The sequence below is a fragment of the Oncorhynchus clarkii genome, chromosome 3 (assembly GCF_045791955.1).
Source record: "Oncorhynchus clarkii lewisi isolate Uvic-CL-2024 chromosome 3, UVic_Ocla_1.0, whole genome shotgun sequence".
Taxonomy (NCBI): domain Eukaryota; kingdom Metazoa; phylum Chordata; class Actinopteri; order Salmoniformes; family Salmonidae; genus Oncorhynchus; species Oncorhynchus clarkii.
The window spans coordinates 35,445,940-35,463,897 of NC_092149.1; the positions used below are offsets into that span (position 1 = coordinate 35,445,940).

The 17,958-nt window shown below is 44.5% G+C and overlaps 1 protein-coding gene across 4 annotated transcripts; it reads right to left on the minus strand.

Annotated features, from left to right (window-relative positions):
- Positions 1 to 257: 257 nt before the first annotated feature.
- Positions 258 to 17,841, minus strand: LOC139394395 (centrosomal protein of 85 kDa-like). 4 transcript variants are annotated; one of them, XM_071142453.1, is made up of 14 exons: positions 17,679 to 17,841; positions 15,704 to 15,835; positions 12,933 to 12,971; positions 10,063 to 10,865; positions 6,754 to 6,887; positions 6,208 to 6,325; positions 5,886 to 6,071; positions 5,531 to 5,683; positions 5,125 to 5,279; positions 4,778 to 4,895; positions 4,590 to 4,640; positions 2,776 to 2,883; positions 2,218 to 2,461; positions 261 to 1,759 (listed from the first exon to the last, which is right to left on the minus strand). In XM_071142453.1, exons 2-14 carry the CDS (start codon positions 15,819 to 15,821, stop codon positions 1,596 to 1,598), a joined length of 2,391 nt encoding a protein of 796 aa, XP_070998554.1. In that variant the 5' UTR covers positions 15,822 to 15,835; positions 17,679 to 17,841; the 3' UTR covers positions 261 to 1,595. The 4 variants fall into 4 exon arrangements, with proteins under 4 accessions (XP_070998578.1, XP_070998554.1, XP_070998562.1 ...); XM_071142461.1 differs by lacking the exon at positions 12,933 to 12,971; XM_071142469.1 differs by lacking the exons at positions 15,704 to 15,835; positions 17,679 to 17,841 and adding an exon at positions 13,494 to 13,747 and having other exon boundaries at positions 12,933 to 12,981.
- Positions 17,842 to 17,958: the final 117 nt, after the last annotated feature.

The following is a 17,958-nucleotide window of genomic DNA, read 5'->3' on the forward strand; positions in this document are numbered from 1 at the left end:
TGCAATGAGCAAGATGCAAGACTTTGCTCTGTCACACACACACACACAGTATCTGCACATGGGCATGGGCTCTCTTCACGCTCTTTTGTTGTAGCCAAGGGATCAAAACAGCAGACGTTTAGCCTGGCGCACCAATGATCTTAGGTGCTGTGGAGAATTTACCCACTGCAGCTACGTTATAGTCGCTGACTGCCTTTTAAAATGGAAAGATTTTAAAACAAGTAAATTACAATTCACCATGTGGAGATCGCCAAGCCAACTTATTGAAAACAAACTTTATTTCAGTGTAAATACAATTAAGGATAAATTCAATATAAAAGTATGACATAAGGCAAGTTGTCTAACTTTGTTCAAGCTCAAATGAGAACTCAGTCTCATCTAGACAAGTCTGTCCCAAGTTAGTGTCATGATGTCCGTCAACTGAAGGAAAGCATTTGACGTGACATTCCAGCAATAAATTAACTCTTTTTGCTCTTCGACCACTGAAACAAACTAGAATAAAGTTAGTGGTCAGTCATGTCACATTTTTTTGATGACAAAATTCTGACAACCATTAGTTATGTTATTCATTTGAAACCAAACATTTCTTGCTATTAGATAGCATTTTGCTAGTACAGATGGGGGCACCAAAGTGAACAGTGTATCAGGACAAAGTAGGCACAGGGACTCATCTGTTAGATTACAGTATGTTGCTCTGCAAGAGTAAACAGACCCATAACAACCAGTCCCACAAATACTGTTGAGTGTGTAAAAATGGCTTCCGTCCACATCGTCACAGACTGTTATCCCCCATAACTAGCTTTGACATATCTTCTTCGAGGACAACCCATGAAGCAATGTTTAAGGAATGTATTGAGTTGCTCTGTCGGCTGAAACACCAAAAATAAAGTAAAGTTGAGAGAGAGAAAGCCATTAGCAAATTTGCCTGTGAGTATATTGGCTTGCATGGTGATGGCAGCAAAAGCACAGACAGGCACAATTGAACATCAAAGCAAGCCCACTACCTGAGAGAAACATCTGCTAACATTAAAATAAAATCATAATTTACAGACGGGACAGAGGTCTCTAAACAGTATCTCTGTTATAAGGCTGACAGAATATCTTTTCAGTATTAGCCCTACCACTGTTAAAAGCCACCCACATGCCAGAGTCAGATGCTACAAATACGCCATTAAATTAAATAAAAAAATGTGGGTTAGTAACATTTCCTGTTGAATCACTCAAAAACAGATTTAAATATTTTCAGTTGATTGTCAACCACATCCAATATTATTTCCCCAGAGGGAAGATTTAAATAATAAAATAGTGTTATTTATTGAAAAAGACAACAACCCCATCCATGTGTGTCATAAAAAGAAGGGAGGGCCTCTGACAACACAAAGAAACAAATGTATCAGTAAAACATTGATAAAAACAAAAAACACACTGGTTTGAGAACAGCTCTTTCACCATAAGCCCTTTGACTGAAATGCATGACCTGATCAAGGATTCCATTTCATACTCAATGGAGCATGGAAGAAGCAAGGCCAACATGGAAGCCTTAACCAATTAGCCTGATGGTTCAGTCTGTTTTAGAGACAAGCTAGCAGCTGGGGCTACTGGGTAATGCAGTTCTCTCCCATGTCCTGGGCGTAGCGGTCTGAGACGGTGGTGCGGAGCTCTTCCACGTCACGACGCAGCTGCTGGGCTTCAGTCAACTTCCTCTGGAGGACCTCAGGACTCAGCCAATCCTCCACCTGCTCTGCCATGGGCGGGGGAGCTGGGGTGAAGAAGAAACAGTTACTACACACTATGAAAGGTTTTTTTTTTCCCTCTTCAGAATGGAGCCTTGTCGTTTTTTAACTTTAGGCTTTTTGAATGGTCTTCAACGGGCAAAAATGTAGAGCATATGGTTTCCAGCACAAGAACATAAGTCATCTGGCTGAAGTAAATTCATCAACCCAAAACACACACACCTTAAATAACCAAACACTTTCAGGAAATTGATGATACAATCATCAAGCCCATTCAAAAGACAAGTGACAGACCTGGAAGTATGACGTAGGGCGACAACGTATTACAACGCTGGAAGTATTCTGTGGCGACAACACTTAAATTGATCAAACATTCATCTTTTACCATTGCTCAAGCTACAACTGATCAGCGTTTCAGGATTAAGTGAAAAATAGCGGCAGCCTTTTTTTAATGCTACTAAACCCTGCAGTGGCCATCACTCACATGTAATGCCAAGCAGCAGCGAGAGGTTGGGGTCTCGGCCCTGTGACCGCTGGGTCAGGACGTTGCAGAGGGAGCGCAGGTCGCAGAGGCACGAGGCCATCTCCCCGTGGAGACGCTGGGTGAGGCGGGCCCCGGCCGGCCGCAGCGAGGACGACGTCCTGTCCAGGTTCACCCTCTCCAAGTCCTCCAGACGCTCATGGAGGGTCAGGTTCTGCTCCATTAGTTCCTGGTTCTGGGCCGACAGCTGGGAATACGCAGAGAAAACACCGTTAAGAATGACAGAAATAGGCAACATATTCAACTCAGTGTTTCTACACCTAAAATTGTTGGGTGCTGGAGAATCATCATAGATACTCCATGTAAAATACAATGGACAGTTCCAGCACCCCAAAATGTCATGGTTAATGAATAACTATTGAAATTGAACCTACTGTCCAGTTCATCATTTTATGCATTAGGACAGAACATGAACTCTGGGGCTCTCAAGAGGATTCCCCATCAGAACATGGAGCAGAGCATTATTTCCAGTAGCCGTGTAGTCCTGTCCTACCATCTCACCTCCTTCATGGCTGTGCGGAGCTGGAGCAGCCCCTGCTCTTTAGAACAAACCTCCTCTCTCATAGCATGGGAGCTGCTCTCCTCCTGAGACACCTGCTCCTCCAGGGTCTACAGACAGGTCAGAGGTTCGACATGGGTTAGGCCTGGCTACTAAGTCCATTTGGTTACTCATAGAGATACAGTGGGGCAAAAAAGTATTTAGTCAGCCACCAATTGTGCAAGTTCTCCCACTTAAAACGATGAGGCCAGTAATTTCCATCATAGGTACACTTCAACTATGACAGACAAAATGAGAAAAAAATAATAAATCAGAAAATCACATTGTAGGATTTTTAATGAATTGATTTGCAAATTAAGAATTTGGTCAATAACTAAAGTTTCTCAATACTTTGTTATATACCCTTTGTTGGCAATGACAGAGGTCAAACGTTTTCTGTAAGTCTTCACAAGGTTTTCACACACTGTTGCTGGTATTTTGGCCCATTCCTCCATGCAGATCTCCTCTAGAGCAGTGATGTTTTGGGGCTGTTGCTGGGCAACACGGACTTTCAACTCCCCCCAAAGATTTTCTATGGGGTTGAGATCTGGAGACTGGCTAGGCCACTCCAGGACCTTGAAACGCTTCTTACGAAGCCACTCCTTCGTTGCCCGGGCGGTGTGTTTGGGATCATTGTCATACTGAAAGACCCAGCCACGTTTCATCTTCAATGCCCTTGCTGATGGAAGGAGGTTTTCACTCAAAATCTCATGATACATGGCCCCATTCATTCTTTCCTTTACACGGATCAGTCGTCCTGGTCCCTTTGCAGAAAAACAGCCCCAAAGCATGATGTTTCCACCGCCATGCTTCACAGTAGGTATGGTGTTCTTTGGATGCAACTCAGCATTCTATGTCCTCCAAACACGACGAGTTGAGGTTTTACCAAAAAGTTCTATTTTGGTTTCATCTTACCATATGACATTCTCCCAATCTTCTTCTGGATCATCCAAATGCTCTCTAGCAAACTTCAGACGGGCCTGGACATGTACTGGCTTAAGCAGGGGGACACGTCTGGCACTGCAGGATTTGAGTCCCTGGCGGCGTAGTGTGTTACTGATGGTAGGCTTTGTTACTTTGGTCCCAGCTCTCTGCAGGTCATTCACTAGGTCCTGGGTCCTGTGGTTCTGGGATTTTTGCTCACCGTTCTTGTGATCATTTTGACCCCACGGGGTGAGATCTTGCGTGGAGCCCCAGATCGAGGGAGATTATCAGTGGTCTTGTATGTCTTCCATTTCCTAATAATTGCTCCCACAGTTGATTTCTTCAAACCAAGCTGCTTACCTATTGCAGATTCAGTCTTCCCAGCCTGGTGCAGGTCTACAATTTTGTTTCTGGTGTCCTTTGACAGCTCTTTGGTCTTGACCATAGTGAAGTTTGGAGTGTGACTGTTTGAGGTTGTGGACAGGTGTCTTTTATACTGATAACAAGTTCAAACAGGTGCCATTTAATATAGGTAACGAGTGGAGGACAGAGGAGCCTCTTAAAGAATAAGTTACAGGTCTGTGAGAGCCAGAAATCTTGCTTGTTTGTAGGTGACCAAATACTTATGTTCCACCATAATTTGCAAATAAAATCATAAAAAAATCCTACAATGTGATTTTCTGGATTTTTTTTCTCATTTTGTCTGTCATATTTGAAGTGTACCTATGATGAAAATTGCAGGCCTCTCTCATATTTTTAAGTGGGAGAACTTGCACAATTGGTGGCTGACTAAATACTTTTTTGCCCCACTGTATCATCCGAGGTGTGAACTGATTGAATTCGTATCACGTACCACGATCTGGGCGCCCAGTTTCTCCATCACCCTCAGCTGCTTCTCTAGGACCTGGACAAGAAGAGAAGAACGGGAACGTTTTGGAACCAGCACGAGACGACAACCACAAAAAGCAGAGAAACATTTCACAATGTAATGTACCGGGTGAAAATGTCAATGTAAGGAAGGAACCAGATGAAAAGACTGACCTTTTTAAGTCTCTGCTGTTCCTCTCTCAGGCTGCTGTTCTCCCCTCGGAGTATTTCCACATCCAGGGAGGGTAACCTTGCCCCGTCCTCCAGGCCCTCCTGCACCCGCTCTTGTAAACTGACACACACAAAAACAAATGACCAAAACGGGTCATTATACAAACAGCGTAGGTTATACGAGTAGGCGTGCATGTTAAAAATCAGTGTGCATGCACACCTGGAATGCAATCATTTCAGAATGAGTGTAAAGCTGTGTGTGTGGTAGTAAAATACTTGGCCCTGGTTGGATAGCTCAGAGAGTTTGCTCTTTTCTAACCATAGTGTCGGGCTTAGATTGGTGTGTGTACCTGGTGACAGTGGTGAGCAGCTCCCTCTCCCTGCGTCTCTGCTCCTCCAGCTGGGTGTCCTTCTCCCGGGTGTGTGAGCGACCCTCCTCCAGACACACCTCCAGCTCTCTGACCCGGCCCTGCAGCTGGGACGCCCGCTGCTCCGCCTCCGACAGCTAAAACACACACCACACACACACACGTCAGCACTAAACTCACGGCCCGCTCGCGTGTGGCAAATCAGACGATTTATACATCTTATTAATGAGACTCCTGAGACAGTGAACACAAAAATCGCCAGACGGCAATAAAAAGACGACCTGGAACGTGACCATAAACACCCAGTCATTTTGATGAGGTAGGACGTAGTTGTGTTGCGTGAGATGATGGTATGTGTGTGTTTAATGCAGTCTGTGCTGGTTTTGACCTGTTTGCTTTGTCCCTGGTAGTCCTCCATAGTGGGCAGGTCAGCGAGGTAGCGCTCCAGAGTCTCGATGCGCTGCTGCTTCTCTCGGTTCTGCTCTGCCTCCTTCTGGCACTTCTTCTTCAGGCTGTTGATGTGCTTGTCCCGGCTGCGAATCTACACACGCGCAACGTTAAGTATGGAATAACGGTCACTTTTTATAAATAGAAAAATTCCCTTACTGCAACACCACACACACCTAGTTACTAAGACACATGAAATAACTGTGGCGTTATGCAATTCGAAAAGGGAATCAGTTTATGTAATTAGAAACTGGACTATCAATGTAGCAGTGTGATGTTGTGGCCCGACTTCTCACCCTCTCCTCCTGCTTCTTCAGCTCCTCAGCGTGCCTCTCGCTGGTCTCCCTCAGCGCATCGTTCAGGCGCCGCGTCTCCGCCTCCACGGCACCGAGGCGGCGCTCTGCCTCCGCCTTCTCCTGGGCGGCGCAGTCACCGCGCTCTGCAAACTGGGCCCGCAGGAAGGCATTCTCCCTCTGAGCCTCCTGGAAGTCACACAGGAAAGACTTCGAGGTCATCCGTGGTCGTGCAGTTTCAGCTCCATGAAGTGTGTGTGGGGCTCTGGATAAGAGTCTGCTAAATGACAAAATGTGAAAGGATGTGCGAGTGTGCTCCGCTCACCTGCAGTCGGAGCAGACACATATCGCCGTACGGAGCGCCGCGACCGAGCAGGGCTCCGTGGACCTGCAGCTCGCTCTCCCGCAGCCGCTGCTCCAGCTGAGACATCTGCTGCTTCTGTCTACAAACAACACAGCCCAGAGTAAAACACCAGTGACATGGTCAGATACCACACACACTTCCCCTGACACAGCCCGCTGGAAGTGTATAGAAAATATTTGGCTTTTCCAGGTAGGTTATTAGATATCCCTCACCCCAGGACACTTTAAAGGAGCGTCTTCATGGATCAGAGATTATTTTCAGCCTACCCAAGGCTCTGATAAAGGCGCGCTACGCCAGAACATAAGCCTGTTTGTCACCCCCCCCCCCAAAAGACAGATCAACACAGGCACTTTTTCCTTTTTTCCCTGGATAGTCACCAGTTGTAGTGTCCTGGGGTAAGGAATACTTTCTTGGGATTATCCAGCAGTCGCGCACCTGATTATTTTGTTCAAGCAAGGCCGAAGTGAGTTTGGTTAACCTTTTCAATCTGAAGTAATAGGCGTGTACCTCTCGATGACGAGCTCCTTCTCCTTCAGAATGCTCTCGTTGGCTTTGATCGCCGCCTCCCACTTCCTGGTCTCTGGTGGCATGGAGGGGGTGGAGTAGAGAGCAGGGTACTGGCCCACTCCAGCAGTCATCATCTGCACACACACACACACAATGTATTGGACATGTCCGATGTCCAACTCAACTATAAAGAATACCCAGCAGCCTTATAACCAAGGAGGGTTTGAATGTAGCTGAAGGTTGTGACTAATAACAACTAATAGCAAGATAACTCAAATGTAAAACATACTGTGCCTATAAAACGTATATAGGTTAAGAACTTTTTGGAAAGAGCAGTTTGAAAGATATGGCAAATAGAAATCAAACCAGATGGACAGCAGAACTAGATGGGAGAGGAAGGCCAGGACTAAAAGCAAGCAAAATATAATTATTGTGTCCATAAAATATATATAGTATGTATAAGCTGGAAATACAGGGTCTAAGCGTTGTTGTTCACTAGTTTGCTCCAGTTGGGGGAGGGGTGGTAGGGTAATAAATACACACAAATGTGGAAAAAGTACACAAGTCACTGTAGTAAAAGTAAAGATTCCTTTATAGAAAATGACTCAAGTAAAAGTCACCCAGTACTACGTGAGTAAAAGTATTTGGTTCTAAATATACTTAAGTATCAAAAGTAAAAGTATTAATTTCAATTTTCCTTATATTATGTAAACCAGACAGCACAATTTTTTTTTTTTTATGGATAGCCAGGGGCACAACACATTAATATACAAAGAAAACATGTGTTTAGTGAGTCCGCCAGATCAGAGGTAGTAGGGATGAACAGGGATGTTCTCTTGATAAGTGCGTGAATTTGACCATTTCCTGTCAAAATGTAACAAGTACTTTTAGGTGTCAGGGAAAATGTTTGGAGTAAAAAGCACAATTTTCTTTAGGAATTTAGTGAAGTAAAAGTAGAAGTTGTGAAAGATATACATAGTAAAGTACAGAACTACAGATACCCCAAAAAGCTACTTAAGTAGTACTTTAAAGGATTTTTACACCACTGTCTGTGTGTGTATATAAAAAGTGTGTGTGTATTGTCATATATTCATATATTACCAGTCAAATGTTGACAGGTTTCTCTATTTTTTTACTAAAGGACACCAATAATAAGAAGAGACTTGCTTGGCCCAAGAAACACGAGAATAAGACATTAGACCAGTGGAAATCTGTCCTTTGGTCAAAATTTGAGATTTTTGGTTCCAACCCTCGTGTCTTTGTGAGATGCAGAGTATGTGAATGGATGATCTCCGCATGGGTGGTTCCCACCGTGAAGCATTGAGGAGGCGGCATGATGGTGCTTTGCTGGTGACACTGCCAGTGATTTATTCAGAATTCAAGGCACACTTAACCAGCATGGCTACCACAGCAATCTGGTTTGTGCTTAGGGACTATAAATTAATTTTCCAACAAGAATGGCCCAACACACCTCCAGGCTGTGTAAGGGCTATTTGACCAAGAAGGAGAGTGATGGAGTGCTGCATCACATGACCTGGTCTCCACAATCACCTGACCTCAACCCAATTGAGATGGTTTGGGATGAGTTGGACCGCAGAGTGAAGGAAAAGTAGCCAGCAAGTGCTCAGCATGTGGGAACTTCTTCAAGACTGTTGGAAAAGCATTCCAGGTGAAGCTGGTTGAGAGAATGCCAAGGGTGTGAAAAGCTGTCATGAAGGCAAACGGTGGCTACTTTGAAGAAACTCAAATATATTTTGATTTGTTTAACACTTTTATAGTTACTACATGATTGCATATGTGTTATTCCATTTTACTCATTGTAGACAATACAGCCACATTACCATAACGCTGTTTATACAATAGCCTCAGATATGGGCTTACATCTAATTGTTGTATAAGATGAATGACTGAGGATGATACTGTTTGTGAAATTGTGTAATGTGATTTTGGGCTGTTTATTGAAGGAAACTCCAATTCCCTTTGGAGTTTAACTAAATCAGAAGACCACCCATGAGCACAGTTATGGTCTGGCGTCCTGGGACAGGCCCTTTTCTGCTCTTCCAAATAACACCCCCACTCGGGTTTTCTATTGCAGACCAGCTTACCTCGATAACGAGAGGGCCAAGGTTTGAGAGGAGACCTAGCTTACCTCAATTACGAGATGGCTAAAGGTTGCAGACCAGCTTACCACGAGAGGGCCAAGGTTTGAGTAGAGACCATAAACCTAAAGTTTGAGTAGATGGCTGAATCTTTTAACCATACCGCGTGGTTAAACTCTTAGACGATCGATACCGACAAAATAAGATCAAGTCTTTGATATTAATTACTAGTCTGCAGCTAGGAATTCGGTATCATTGAACGCGAAGACCGACAACCGCCGAAACATCTATTCTATAACGACATGAATGACTGTCATTCACACACACACACAGAGAGAGCGAGAGAGGACAGACTCTCCAACAGAAACAAACTTTTCAACAGAGACCCTGACGACTCACTGAGCGTAAATATATTGATTGCAATTGTTCCCGAATGAGTGAGTGTTCATAAGCAAAGGATTAGCATTTCAATTGTTATAATTATCACTGTCTAACAAGCCGCCATACCGGTTTAGCCCACTAGGGCACATCCCCTATCATTTCTTTGTAAAAATATCTATTTTGTTTGTTTGTGTGATGCATTTCTGTGAATTACTTAGCTAGTAAATAAATGATTTTAAGACAATTGATGTATGGATGACTCGGTAAAGACTGGGTTCGTGCAGATAACCAACAATTTACGACGTTTGGAATGAGACTAACGCGAGGTAAATAATAATTCATTAATCAGAAGACTAAGTGATCAGATATCAAAATATTTGAAAAGTTATATTAGGAAAAATATAACTTTATAATCTGAATATTTTCATTGGTGCCCCGACATCCTAGTTAATTACAGTTACATGATTAATCAGTTTAATCGTGTAATAATAATTACAGAGAGTTTTTTGATAAATAAGTCTTCAGTTTTAAGGATGCCAATGACACGACAGTATGTATATTTAAAAACATATATGGGGGATTGGAAGTGATGCAGACAATTACACTGATGGAAGCTACAATATTAAAGCTAAAATAAATACAACATTTTTAAAAAAGGAAGCCATCTTCTCTAAATTTGGCAACATTCAACCACTTTACTCACTTAAAATATTTTCTGTTGTCCTAACATGGGAATTGTGATCAGGTCTAATGTGAACTACATGTGTACTCCAGAGTGAAATGGGTCAGTCTTACGCTAGCTGTTCTTACGTCTAAATGCTCAGCTCACCTGCATCTGCTCCACTTGCACACGAAGACTCTCCAGCTGCTGCTTGTGCTGCTGTTGCTGCTGCCAGCTGAGCAGCTCGCTGCATCGCTCCTGCAGCATGGGTTCATAGGCCTTGGCCTCCCTCAACAGAGCCTGGGTCTGCAGATATAGAGCGCTGGGGTACACACCTGCTGACCCAGCCACAGTTCCACCGGGATGGCTGCTTCTCTGGCTGTAGGGGTCTGGAGCTCCGGGGACCCCTGGCCTTGTCTCGGGGAGAGCCTTGTACGAGTGCTCCATGGCACCCCTGTAGGCTTCTCCACTGCACTCGGGAGTCACCCCCAGGCTGGTCATCTGGAGCCTGAGTCGGACGTCGGGGCAGTAGCCCGCCAGCAGGGCAGATTGGTTCATTGTGGGCTCCATGGCAGGCATGTCGAACCTCTGGCCCTCTTCCATGCAAGAGTGGTCCCCCGAGGGGAACAAAGAGTGGTCTAGTCCATTCACAAGGCTGCGGTAGCGGCTCAAGCAGTCTGGCTTGGGTCCGGCGGGGTCGGCTCCCCCCATGCCGTCTTGTGCCATGTCCAGGTTGGGGGAAGAGGCTGATTTGGAGAGGGAGGACGAATTCGAGCTGGAGGTTCCACTGGAGGTTCGGGAGCCCGAGGAGGGCCTGTGTGCCTCGGCAGAAGCCTGGGAATCTTCTTGGGAACAGGGCTGGGGCTTGGAGGCCGGTGGTCCGGCCGTGGAAGGCATGACATGGGCAGTGGGGATGGGAATCTGGCTGCGGATGGGCTGGAACGAGGGGCTGCTGCTGGAACTGCAGAAATCTGGAGGGGTAAAAGAAAGGAACCGTTGGATTTGGTTACAAATTTGAAGCAGCATTCATTCAGTAACAATAAAAGGTACATTACTTTCACTGGGAAGTGGTGAACAAAACTGCCACTCGGGTGGCATTGAATTCAGTGAATGGCCTTAGACTACAACTCTTCCTTTCTCCAAACAATCTCTGGCTTAAGATTCCTTTACAGAGAGCTGGTATGATGTACCTACCCAATACCAGACACACTATTTACAGATGGTGATGTAAAGCATACTACACACCGTGACTGGGGTCAGTGGGTGGCCGACTTTGCCTGTCAGGTGACACCGCTAGTGCTGACAGACCTAGTAAGTAGACCTTAGCCAACTCAACTTTATTTGATTATTTCACCTTTATTTAACCAGGTAGGCTAGTTGAGAACAAGTTCTCATTTGCAACTGCAACCTGGCCAAGATAAAGCATAGCAATTAGACACATACAACACCAGAGTTACATATGAAATAAACAAAACAGTCAATAACACAGTAGAACAAAAGGAAAGTCTATATATAAGTGAGTGCAAATGAGGTAAGATAACTCCCTTAAGGCAATAAATAGGCCATGGTGGCAAATTACAATATAGAAATTAAACACTGGAATGGTAGATGTGCAGAAGATTAATGTGCAAGTAGAGATACTGGGGTGCAAAGGAGCAAGATAAATAAATAAATAAAGTATGGGGATGAGGTAGGTAGATAGCCCATCTGTAAACAGCCCATCTATGTACAGGTGCAGTGGTCTGTGAGCTGCTCTGACAGCTGGCGCTTAAAGCTAGTGAGGGAGATGTGAGTCTCCAGCTTCAGAAATTTTTGCAGTTCGTTCCAGTCATTGGAGGCAGAGAACTGGAAGGAAAGACGACCTAAGGAGGAATTGGCTTTGGGGGTGACCAGTGAGATATACCTGCTGGAGCGCATGCTACGAGTGGGTGCTGCTATGGTGACCAGTGAGCTGAGATAAGGCGGGGCTTTACCGAGCAGAGACTTGTAGATAACCTGTAGCAAGTGGGTTTGGCGACGAGTATGAAGCGAGGGCCAACCAACGAGAGCGTACAGGTCGCAATGGTGGGTAGCGTATGGACTTTGGTGACAAAACGGATGGCACTGTGATAAACGGTATCCAATTTGTTGAATAGAGTGTTGGAGGCTGTTTTATAGATGACATCACCGAACCCGAGGATCGGTAGGATGGTCAGTTTTATGAGTATGTTTGGCAGCATGAATGAAGGATGCTTTGTTGCGATATAGGAAGCCGATTCTAGATATAATTTTGGATTGGAGATGCTTAATGTGAGTCTGGAAGGAGAGTTTACAGTCTAGCCAGACACCTAGGTATTTGTAGTTGTCCACGTATTCTAAGTCAGAGCCGTCCAGAGAAGTGATGCTGGACGGGCGAGCAGGTGCGGGCAGTGAACGGTTGAATATCATGCATTTAGTTTTACTTGCATTTAAGAGCAGTTGGAGGCCACAGAAGGAGAGTTGTATGGCATTGAAGCTTGTCTGGAGGTTTGTTAACACAGTGTCCAGAGAGGGGTATACAGAAGTATACAGAATGGTGTTGTCTGCGTAAAGGTATCAGAAAATCACCAGCAGCAAGAGCAACATCATTGATGTACACAGAGAAGAGAGTCGGCCCGAGGATTGAACCCTGTGGCACCCCCATAGAGACTGTCAGAGGTCTGGACAACAGGGCCTCCGATTTGACACACTGAACTCTGTCTGAGAAGTAGTTGATAAACCAAGGCTGTCGAGTCTGCCAATAAGAATGTGGTGATTGACAGAGTCAAAAGCCTTGGCCAGGTCGATGAATACGGCTGCACAGTAATGTCTCTTATCGACGGCGGTTATGATGTCGTTTAGAACCTTGATCGTGGCTGAGGTGCACCCATGACCAGCTCTGAAACCAGATTGCATAGCGGAGAAGGTACGGTGGGAATCGAAATGGTCGGTAATCTGTTTGTTAACTTGGCTTTCGAAGACCTTAGAAAGACAGGGTAGAATAGATATAGGTCTGTAGCAGTTTGGGTCTAGAGTGTTACCTCCTTTGAAGAGGGGGATGACCTCGGCAGCTTTCCAATCTTTGGGAATCTCAGACGATACAAAAGAGGTTGAACAGGCTAGTAATAGGGGTTGCAACAATTTTAAAACAAACTTAAAAAGTAACAGGTCTAGAACATGCGTCTTAGAGGTCATCCCTGGTCCATCCCAATGCATTTAAAAAGGGCAGCGACTAATTCAAATAAACCTTAGAGACAGTAGTGTTTGATTTTATTTCATTGCCAACAGAAAGACCATTAATTCACGAACCGAGAAACCCATTGCAGCCTCCTTACCACATACAAGAACAGACAGGCAAATAGCCTAACCTCAGATCATGAGACTACACACCAAAGAAGCACCTCATTTTGATTGTGTGATAACGGCTACAAAGCAATATTTTGAAATGGAAACCGTTAGACATATTGGATCTCAAATGAAGAAACAGCGTTTAAAGCACTGGTAAACAAGTAAAAAACAACTGGGCCTGTGTGACAGCAGACCCCACACACAAGCCCCATTTCATTACAGCTATTTCAAGAGAAACAGACAGCACTGCTCACCTGGCACTCACTCCGACACTGGGAGAAACGTCTTATTAACTGTGACATTTAACAGCCCAGTGGAAGGGGTGAGCTGCAGCAGCAAGATGTTTAATGCGGTTGCCTAATTCCTTCCAATGCATTTTTCTGGAGGCTCGAAGGTTCTAGGCTGACAGCAGTGTAGTGTCGCAGGCAGGAAGGCCTTGTACAGCAGGGAGTATTGTCCAAGAGAATAACCAAGCCAGGCTGCCCTGTACAGCGCTCGGAGCAACCACACACAAACAGACACAGGCAGGAAAGGTTAGGGGTATTTATAGCCCCACTCTCAGGTTACAGAGTGATCCGTGCTGGCTGCTTATTTAAGCACCTAGCCCTCTCCCACCTTCCCACGTACGTCACATGCGTACACCCCAAAAGCGAGACTAAAAACAGTAAGGGAGGCAAAAAAAAATATAAATAAATCCCCCAAAAAAACACGGCTCATTTTGAACAGAGACGTGCTTAGCAATGGCAGGGGAAAATAACAATTAGTGAGCACACAACGGGAAGGAACTGGCAAAGACAGAGGCTCTTCCAGTGAAAACATTCTTCAAATTAAACGTTCAGGTGCCCTCAAGGCTCGACTGATTCATGAGTCTGTCTGGCTAGGACAAGTCCAAACTGCTCTGACGCTTTGAGGGAGAACAAACTAGGCCTATGTGGAATTGAAGTTGAGAGTTAATTATCCAGCAGGTAATGGTTTGTAAACTCACTCAAAACCTAATTCGGCAAAGATATAATATAAAATGCTACTCCAGCAGTACGGAATAACTGTGACCAAAACATACAAAATGCTACTCCAGCAGTACGGAATAACTGTGACCAAAACATACATCTATCACAAATAGAAATAGACAATTGGATAGTAGGATACAATCAGGGGCATTCAAAGACCAAACAACTTCATCCAGAGCCCCCAAAACAACGCATCAGTGCCGATGAAGGATGACCTGTCAGACTGACCTTTGAACTCTCTGACACGACACTATGTCCACACTGACCTCTTCCTTTGACAGTTTAGACTGGAGTAAGGGAGTCAAGACTCATGTTGCTAAGCACTGTTATCAGTTACAGCACGGGGGAAAATCAGCTGCACTAGCTTGCTTGACAGTTGCAATGTCTCGTTAAAAGCAATTCTCCTTTTAGGTGTTCAATTGTGAATGCAGATGGCATGGCGTGATTACAATAGTTTAATGGACTCACGCCCAATTATTAGGAAATGTACTATAGAATCACAAGTAGGCTTACCACAGGCACACACACACACACACACACACTACTAAAGCACACCAGTCTCACCTTCAATAGGGCATACAGACAGTACATTCACTTCCAGTCTTAGTACTTCCCAAATTATGTTCTCATTTAAACCCCGTCGGGTGCAGCTAATCTGTGAGCATTACATGTATCACTCAGCAAAGAAGGGGGGCAAGGGTTCAGTGTTTCCATTTAGCTGTCCAGTCCTGGCATTCCACCCCCCCTATCCCTCAATTAGGTTGGCAGAGCCACCTGGTAAGGAATATAATCTACCCCTTGTAAATCACCCTGCTTATAAATAGGCTGTACTCAACAACAGAGGATGCTGACCCCCGACCCCTTGTTCCAAACATAACAGTAGCAGAGAGAAACAGCAACCTCCTGTGGGTTTCTCCTTTTCATTCCCATCGACTGCTTTTAAGTTGATATGGTAGGTAGGGCGGCAGGTAGACTAGCGGTTAAGAGTGTTGGACCAGTCACTGAAAGGCCACTGGTTCGAATCCCCCCCAGCCAAATTGTTCTTGTAAGTCGCTCTGGATAAGAGCATCTGCAAAATGACTTAAATGTAAGTCCAGCGAGTAACACGTACCTTGATCTGTGCTGATCTGACAACAGCTTTGTGATAAGCCAATAAACCTGACAATCACCTCATACACCTGATAATCGTTTTCCAACTCTATGAATGTCTGGCATCTCTGGAACTAAGGCATTTCAAATTGACATTCACAGAGGTCGATCTGAACAAAAAGCTAACTTTTATAAGACATTAAAATTGTGAGCTAGTCAGCAGTGTAACGCATCACGGTGAACATAGAGAACAGTGTACGGCTGTGTGGGGGGTGTAACAGAACTGAGCTATACCACGTGCTGCATAATAAGCATGGGTGTTATGGTAGTACACGCCAGGAAGTCAGAGCAAGAGTGAACGTTCTCACCTTCTGTGCTGTCAGATGGGGTGACGCCTAGCCCCGTGTCCCCACTGTCCGCTGTCCCAGGCCGTCTGCCAAAGCGGCTCTGGAACTTCTCAGACACAGCTGGCGTCTGCCACTCCATGTCAGGAAACCCAGCTGAAACACATACATGTGGGAAAAATACAACCATCATCCACAAGGTGACACTAATAGCATTTCACGACAAGCAGGTATCCCCCCCCCCTCTTCATTTTGATGGAGTCTAAAGGCATCCTCATAGCTAAATAGGTTCTGTTTGCTCCTTGCAGAACTTGGTTAGGTGAAGCGAGTGTGTTCTCATACTCCCTAAAGACCTCTGCTTAAGAAAAAAAAACAAGGCAATATTGTTGTTTGTCCCACTTGAGCCACCGTAGCAACAACATTGCCAGAAACACTCAAAATAGTCTTTATTAATCTAAGGTAAATCAAGAAAACGGTCATTAATTTTGACAATTTTTCAGAGGACATCTTAGGATATATTTTTTTGTGGTTTGACAAACACTTCATGTTCCCACTCCTACTAGGAGTAGTACTGTTGACCGATCACCAACGAATGGGCGGCTACAAAAATATATATATATACACATTGTGTGCACAAACAGCTTGGGAAAAAACCTGCCAAAGACCAAAATGTCATAATATAGGCGCAAACTGTTTAGACTGGGAAGTATATGGTAAGCTTTACCTGTCAGCTTAGACTACAGGTATCTCTGTGAGGTGGTCATTCCACTCAATCAGGCAGGTAATCTAGTGGTTAGAGCGTTGGGGCAGTAACCAAAAGGTTGCTAGATCGAATCTCAGAGCTGCCAAGGTAAAAATCTGTCGTTCTGTCCCTGAACAAGGCAGTTAACCCACTGTTCCTAGGCCGTCATAGTAAATAAGAATTTGTTCTTAACTGGCTTGCCTAGTTAAATAAAAAATAAATGTCACCTGTCAAGAAAGGAGAGTGATATTAGGAACATCTGTGAAATTCTGGGCCACTTTCAGTTGCAGGTAGAAATGCCATAATATGTTCTACATACTATATTTACATCTGAGCGTTTCAAAATGTTGTGTCCTGCTGAACGTGCTCCTTGAGTGGACAAATAGCACAGATTGTTCTAGAGCAATGTGAACTGCAGAACAGTATAGGAAGATATAAAACACAAGCCTTTCCTCCCCCTTGTTATATAATATCCCAGCAATTGCTCAAGAGACCACAAAGTAGAGCCACAGGAACAGCATTTCTGGGCAAACACAGACCAACTGTGCTGGCAAGAACAAACACCTCGAAATTACATAACGGGAGCTTGAGTGGTTTAATGGAGGGGTGTGAAGTCTAAACTGAATTTAAGAGCCAAGGGGGCGAGAGGAATGTTACACAGTTGTATCAGAAACACTCAATAGCATCTGCTGAAGATCCCATATTTCAGTTGAAGTTAGCCCACATGACTGGAAAACAGACGATTCTCGCTCTGATTGCGTTAGAAAGCGAGATCTGTGTAGCTAACCATCTACCTAGATATAGCTTATGCCAGTTAGCTATTGGTCAGCTAAATAACGTTACCAAGCGAACACGGTCCGTGCTATCCGGAATTATTGGGACATGTTTTCACTAAACCCTACCCTAACCATTTAAAATGTTCACTTCAATGCGGGGGGAAAGAATAGCCACGGACCCCAACTTGAACTAACGAGATAGCTAGCTACCTACTGCTACCTAACTAACGCAACTGTAATATAAAGTCGATGGCTAACTTACATGTCAATTGTGTTTGTTAGTTATCTAGCTTGTTTGTTTAATAAAAAGCTACAAGTTAGTCGGCTGCATAGCCTAGCAAATTAGCTAGCTAACGTTAGCTCAATAAAAATAACAACGCAAGCTAGCTAACAAAGTTGCGTTAATGACATAACATTAGCTATCAGTAACGCTAGCAACCCATGGCGACAGCGTAACAGAACTTCCGTCACCTAAACCTACCTTTTCTGCAATACTTGAAAATGAACGGCTTGAGTGTGCCGAGATTAGCATATGTGTAATTTCGGTCGCTCTCAAGAAATCGTTCTCCTTTGCCAGAGCTGCTGTTCTAGAGTTTAGCTAGCTAACCGCCTCTGATTTGACTCAAACAACACCACAAGCTGCTAGCAACTTCAGAGTCCCGCCCATTTTAAAATAGAATGGAGACATGGGAACGTTCCATTTGTCTAGATCTGATTATAATAGAATTGGTAGATTATGCAGTAGAATTATTGAACATAGA

Excerpts from the sequence above, each read along its gene's own strand:
- LOC139394395 (XM_071142453.1), bottom strand. The coding sequence starts at position 15,821 with ATGGAGTGGCAGACGCCAGCTGTGTCTGAGAAGTTCCAGAGCCGCTTT. Across the intron at positions 6,072-6,207 it reads TGTGTCTGCTCCGACTGCAG|GAGGCTCAGAGGGAGAATGC; the intron begins GTGAGCGGAGCA and ends TGTGACTTCCAG. Across the intron at positions 2,884-4,589 it reads AACTGGGCGCCCAGATCGTG|ACCCTGGAGGAGCAGGTGTC; the intron begins GTACGTGATACG and ends ACCTGTCTGTAG.